Source organism: Daktulosphaira vitifoliae, unplaced genomic scaffold (genome assembly GCF_025091365.1).
Source record: "Daktulosphaira vitifoliae isolate Bord-2020 unplaced genomic scaffold, ASM2509136v1 Scaffold_1, whole genome shotgun sequence".
Taxonomy (NCBI): domain Eukaryota; kingdom Metazoa; phylum Arthropoda; class Insecta; order Hemiptera; family Phylloxeridae; genus Daktulosphaira; species Daktulosphaira vitifoliae.
Genome location: NW_026099572.1, coordinates 43805062 through 43812297, shown reverse-complemented (window position 1 = coordinate 43812297; position 7236 = coordinate 43805062). Strand labels below are relative to the sequence as shown.

General features: G+C 22.8%; 1 protein-coding gene across 1 annotated transcript in view; it reads right to left on the bottom strand.

Moving 5' to 3' along the window:
- LOC126906911 (structural maintenance of chromosomes protein 5) overlaps nt 1–5236 on the bottom strand; it is a 13542-nt gene extending 8306 nt beyond the window's left edge. The window contains exons 1-8 of the mRNA XM_050687855.1: nt 4868–5236; nt 4599–4740; nt 3727–3882; nt 3540–3669; nt 3046–3169; nt 1563–1680; nt 537–665; nt 288–480 (exon numbers count right to left, since the gene is read on the bottom strand). Coding sequence (XP_050543812.1) covers nt 288–480; nt 537–665; nt 1563–1680; nt 3046–3169; nt 3540–3669; nt 3727–3882; nt 4599–4740; nt 4868–4977 — 1102 coding nt within the window. The 5' untranslated portion in view covers nt 4978–5236. The remainder of the gene's footprint in view (nt 1–287; nt 481–536; nt 666–1562; nt 1681–3045; nt 3170–3539; nt 3670–3726; nt 3883–4598; nt 4741–4867) is intronic.
- Nucleotides 5237–7236: the final 2000 nt, after the last annotated feature.

Below are 7236 nucleotides of genomic sequence, written 5' to 3'. Positions count from 1 at the left end.
TTTTTTTTTTTTTTTTTTTTTTTTTTGAAGTATGTAAAATTATTTGTAATATTCAAATACACTATATTTTGAATAAAATATGAAATTTCCTAATTTGGGAAAAAAAATGTTATTTATAAAAAAAACTTATTAACAAAATTAATCACAAAGGAATGACAATAATTCAGTACCAAAAAGTAATTTCGTAAAAAAGTAAACATTAAGGTATCAATAAGCATTACACCTAAAAAATTAATAAAGTAAATTAAAACAATCTATTTATTTAGAACTATACTTATTTAATTTACCTTCTACATCAAGAGTTTCATTTTTAACTTCTTCCAGCTTTTGTTTCATAGAACTCACTGTATCCTTATAATCTTTTATTTTCATTGCAGTGTTTTTACAATTTTTATTCAAATCATTCATATCAGATACACAACATTCAGCTACTCCAACTTTACTATTCACATTTTCCAATATTTTATATACAATATTTGCCTGAAAAAAATTGATATATTAATATATATATACATTTTGGTATTAATAAGTTTTACATTTTGCAGAACAACATTTCTTAAATCTTTTTCCCCAGATAGTTTTTTTTTTATAATATCTCTATGTCGTTGAATAAGTTTTATAGCTTTATTGTTTATTTCTTTAGCAAGAGGCAGCTTTTTTTTTTCCTGTAATTGAAGAATTAGTATGTAGTTACAAATACTTATGTTTATTGTTTAGATGTTTATAGATGTATAACACATATGAATAGTCATTTGTTAAAAGCGACTTATAAAATGTTTTTACACAACATGTTTTAAGTTCTACAATTAATTTTATGTAAGAAATTCATTTTTAAAATTATATTTATGTGTGTTAAATATTTTAAAATACACATAATATTCATAAATTAATCATGAAAAATAGATTTTTATATCTCCTAATAAATTAGGAAAAGTCCCTTTTAACAAATGAATATTCATAAAGTAAACAAGTTTTTTTTCTTTAAATATTATCACCTTTAAAACAAAACCACTGAAACAAATTACTAAGGAGAATAGAAAATTCCTTTATATAGTTATGTAAAAACCGAATAAATTTTTATTATATTAAAAAAAATAAAACATTTATTCCGAAAATCATTGAAAATATATATCAAATTTCAAAGTAGGCTCTTTGAAAATAAAAAAATATTTAATATTTGTGTAGTATAGTTCTGTTGTAAAGATAAAAATATATAGTTTGAGAAATAGTACCAGAACAATTTTATTATGTATAAATTTTTCCATGTATAATACTCAACCAAACAAAAACTCTGTACTCTGCACAACTAAAAGATAAAAATCTATTTAAAAAAAATGATTAAATATGAGACAATATATGATATTTTTTATTTTAAAATTCAGAAACTTAATTTTTCTATTTAAAATAAATTTTAAATTAAAAATGGTAATATATTTTTATTCAGAAAAATCTATAGTTTAACAATTAATTTATTAGTAATAAGTATGTTCCAAAATATATTATTACAATATATGGTTTATTGAAGTACAATTATTAAGAGATTGCTATTTATTTATACTTACTGCTCTAATTTGCTCATAAGACAAGGTATACAGAGTCCAACATCTTTTTTGTATAATAATTATTAATTCTGATTCAATAGTTTTCTTTTCTTTAAATGAACTTACTATTGTTTCCAATCTAAATTGATAAAAAAAAAATGATTTATAATTTTTTTTTTTTTTAATAAGCAATTTAATTTTATTCTGATTATTACTAAACTAAATCCTACAGTTGCTCAAATTTCAACAAATTATACAATAAGTATTATTAATTTATTAGGCATTAATTTTATTTTTAATATATTTAATTGATAATTAAAATTAATTATTAAGTTAATTATATGTTAGTATTTAACAATTTATAATAAGAAAAAAAATTGATTTATTATTTTTCCTAAACTTATATTATTAAAACTAAAATTGTAAAAGTGAATGTTTTAGTCGAAAACCATACTATTTTTTTTAAGCTATTTGCATATAAAATATAAATATTTGGTAAATATTACTTTTTAACAGAATAAGAAAATCATATAGCTATATATAGCTAAAACCCAAAATGAATGTCACATTAATCAATTATGATTTTTGTTTTTTTGACATTTGTTAAACAAGGAAAGTAGTATACATTTATAATATATAATTATGATTATATACACACAAAAATTAAAATTTTTAAATATTTAATATTATTAAATTAATACATTCTTAGATATTTATCAATTTTAATAAAAATAATAATAATTACAAGTTTAACTTATTTCAAATATATTTAATTATTAAAATGTATATAAAGAAATATAATAATAATAATAAATTTAATTTATATACACAAAATGGAACAGATTTAATTTAATACTTCAATAACTTTTGACAGAATCAAAATTTCTTTTTAATTTTGTTTTTTTAATAATTGTTATATTCTTAGACTATACTAAAATAATATTTTTTTATTTTTATATTTAACAATAAAAAAATAAAACTAAATTTTTTACTTAAAAAAAAATTAATTTTCAAGTATTATTATTACAAAATATTTTTATGAGTTAATAACACATCAAGAATAAAGATAATGAATTACCGAGTACCAGCATTTTAATACATAGTATAGATATGGAATGTGGGTGTACTATTCTATATATAAATAAACATATCAGTACGAGCTGCACCCATGCTATATACCCACTCAGTGTATTAAAATGCTTATAACTTAATAATTACTCAACATAGTTGTTATTGACCCAACAAAATTTTTTATAATAAAAGTGCTCAAGAAATGGCTATTTTAAAATGTTGAAAATTTTAAATTACAAAAAATATATTTTATTATTAAATAAAAATAATTTAAAAAATGATATTAACTAAAAATGCATATACTATTAAAAAACCAAAATTTTAATGAAATTTTAATTGTTGATACATAATTTTTTTTTTAAGAAAATCAAATTTTACCAAGTGATAGACATTTTTGTTTAAATATAAATATAACAAAAGAAGTAATGCTTACTTTAAATTAGCAGCAGTTTCTTTTCTTAATGCAGTCTCCAAATTTTTTTGTTTGCTTTCATTAGTTGTCATATTAGAAGATAGTTCCTTCAGTTGGTTCAAATTTTCCAATAATTCATGATTTTCTACACAAATATCATAAAATAAACAATACTATTTTTTTTAAATAAATAAATAACATTAATTATATTTTTAATAAATAACAACTTTAAAAATAATTGGAGTGGCACAGTGCATCAAACAAGCAAGTCCAAATTTATCAGAAAATAATTTTTGTTAGTTTCTGACTAATATAATATTTTTGCAGATTTTGGTACAAAACAGATTTTATATACAAACAATTTGCAGAGATATTAAATATAAATAAAACCTTTTACCATCACTATAAATAAAAAAAAAATCAATAAAGTGCTTAACCATAAAAATATTTAAGAGGACACTTCCTAGTTGTTTCACTGAGCCCTTTAATTTTTAAAATATGCTTTAATGTCTTACCAATGCTTTGTAAAGCATTAATTAGGAGTCCCTTAGAATCTAATTTTGAAAAATCTTCCAGTCTATCTTGAGGTAAAAATTGACATAAGTTGTGTACTCTAATATTAAAACTTTCGACTATTTCTATAAACTACAAATAAAAATATTGAAATAGTATGTTTAAACTACATAAATAACAAATATTTACTTTTTTTTTTATGACCATTGTGTTATTTATATAATAATGACAAGGAGATTCATTTCCATAAATTTTTCTTTTTAATAATACATTTTGATTACTTTTTTTATATAATTCTATTATTATGTCTGCTGTTCCTTTTCCATGTTTTACAAATTGAGCAACCTAAATTAAAAAAACTCCTTTTAATTTTTAAGGTAAATAAAAAGTTATGTATTCACTATTTACATAGATTAATAGGATTATAAAAATATCCTATACATTGAAATCAAAGTATTGAGATAGAAGTTTTTTATATACGCAGGCTATAAGTCTTAATACCAACTATCTAAATTATCACTATTTTTAAAGAAAACTAAAAAAAACCTGAAATTACTACAAGTTTTTATGTCATATAGTTTGTATAACTTCAGTTTAAGTTGAGAATTATTGATTATATAAATATAACACTAATTAAAAAAATTAAACACAAAATATTTTTCATATTAATTTATTGAAAAAAACTTTATTTTGGTCAAAGATTTAGATACAAGGTATCAAGGACCACTTAGCAATAATTTTATCATTTGTATAGAAGCATATAAATTGTAATTTATAATATGATATAAGTAGGATATAGGTTTTATACTTCCCATCCTTACATCCTTTAACTACTTTGTTAACACTCTTTAATATTTTTTATTTTAGAAGCCTATACAACTTAAGTGGTAATACGATTCTGACTGAGATACTTAAAATAAAATATATACATGACTAATGTTTATTAAACAGTTTACAAATTTGAAATATAAGCTTAATTTTTTAAATCTATGTAAATTAATACTATCATACACAATTTTTTATTAATTATAAAGATAAATGAAAAATTTTAATTTAATTACTTTGTCTCCTCTATTAATGTCCTTTGGGCTTCCACCGAACCCCAATATCAATGCTGTAACAATAGAAGATTTTCCTGATCCATTTGGTCCTATTATTAAATTAAGTTTAGGATGTGCAGTATAAACGGCTTCATTAAAGGTCCTATTAGAAATTATGACACAGGTATATTTCATGATACTTTTTCTTAATTTTAAATAAAAAGAGTAATATTATATCTCACAACACAATAAAACTTGAAGCTTTTATGATAAAAGTATTTCATACTAACATAAAGTTTTTTAACTCTACTCTTACAATAGAGCCATCATTCATTTGATCAATTTTTCTTTTTTTTGTAACTACCTCTCCAGTACTAGGCCCTGGTTCCATATCTTCCATTATACTCACTAGGTAATTAAAAAAGTAAAGTATTTTGTATGTCAATTCATTTAAAATAAAAATTAAGTGACCAAACAGTAACCAAAAGACTTAATTTCTTCGTTTGTTACTCTATGTCAATAAAACGAAAACAAACAAAGAATAAGATTGCTCAAATATTGTTGTTTCAATAATTCTGTGGTAGAATATGAGAATATTGTCAACAAATAATGTTCATTCATATTGAGTTATATTTTTCCCGCGAAATCATTTATCTTTTCTATGATAATAATGCGGCTTATGATAAGAGACATAAAGTCACCATAGATCACGCTATTGATATAGATGATTACAATATAAATTTATTCGTTATTATTAATAATATTATCTTACTAAAAGTAAGTTTTAAACTTAAAAATTTTCAAATTATTATACATCTTTTTAAGATATTAAATAATGCTTAAAGCATTTGGGTTTAAATTACTTTAATTAGATTTATATGTTGTAGTAAATAGCTGAATAACTTCGATTTTAGTATGGTACGGGGTTTAAGACAGTAGTAAGCAAATTAATAATGGTGGGAAAAAGAATATAAAAGGTAAACATAAAAAGGACGGGGGGAGATTTGACGGAACTGGACGTTTTGTCGAAGGAACGTCGAGTGACGGGTTAGGTCTTAGGTGTGCGAATAACTTTGTTTCTGTACGACTTAATTAATTTTGTGTTATATTTTTTGACTTTGTGTTTTTTACGTAATATAAATAAAATAATTAATTAAAAACCTGTATTAGACAGTAAATACTTTACAACCGTCGTGTTATTAAAATTTGTGTGTGTGCGTCAAGAGTCGAGGTTGGACTACTGGTCCTTTAGTCAATCATAACAATTAGTGTACGTGCTGGCTAGTTTTTGGGCTTAACCGTCCTTTAGTAGATATAGTAAAAAGGTAGTTGTGCTGGTGGCTGACAAGGAGCCACCCTCAGTCTGCTACTTTTGAACTAGATCGTACTGACGGGTCTAAACTCTATTCCTTTAGTATTTCACTAATTGGAGGGATTGGAGCTGACCAGCGAGAAAAGCTAAAAACGACAACCTCGTCAATCAAAATAATATCAAAATTAAAAGTAATAGAAAAAGTCAAATTGCAGATTTGAAAACATCGCAAAAAGTTGAAAAAGAAAAGTATAATTTTGATTCTGATGTAAGTTCCTTGTAATCCAATGTATTTATTCATAAATAACAAACAGTTTAATTGAAAAGTATTGCATCAAGACCTTTAAATTTTTATACACGTTATAAGTAAAGAAATATATAACTACTTTATTATTTTTACAATTTCTCCGTATAAATTATAATATTAAATGATTGAATATCAATTTCATAATAAATTTAATTACTATAATTAATATTTAATCATATATTATACTTTTAAATCAAAGGACCACTAATCGTGATATAATTAAGGAAATAGGAGTTCATTTTGTCATGGTACAATCCACCAATTTCTTAAAATTAAACACTATCTACAGATTTGCATCAAAGCGTTTCTTATGATATTAATTTTAATCACTGTCAGATATCATCCATACTTGTCCCATCTATACCATGTCCACACTGTGCGTTGACCCCACTGTTCTACTGTTTTTTAATAATCACTTCCGACTATTCAAAATGTTAAAAAGTTAAATGAATGCGAAGACAATAGAAAAAAAGAAAAGAAACAGTTACTTACAAATAAGATTTTTTTAAATTTTTTAAAAAAATTTAGATTTTTTTAATTTTATGTAAATGTATAAGTGACACAATAATAGTTTAAAATTCTGCATTAAAATTTTTGTTTTTGAGAAAAAAATGACATAATAAGTAAAAAGTATTTTTAAAATTAATAAATGACTAGGTTCCGCCTAGCTGTGGCTCCGCCCCAGACCCGGAACCCTACGAGCCTTACGCGCCAAAGGCCCACTTCGGGCCGTCATCATAAGTAGGCCACTGATTCCGGTAGGAGTACTCGGCTACGTCGGGCACGATAAGTGTATTGCAGAAAAAATATTACATCAGAATCAGTGTAACAAAAATATATTAAAAATATTATTATTATAATCAGGAAAATTCAAAAAGAGAATATAGTAAAATGTATTGGGTATAAGGTTGACACAAAAAAAGCATTCGGTAGCCATTTTCACCGTGAAGATAAAATAAAGTCCGAAATTTTTTTTTTTTGCATAATAAAGAATATTACATTAGCTTTAATTTAAGATATATATAAAAGTGTCAGACTTT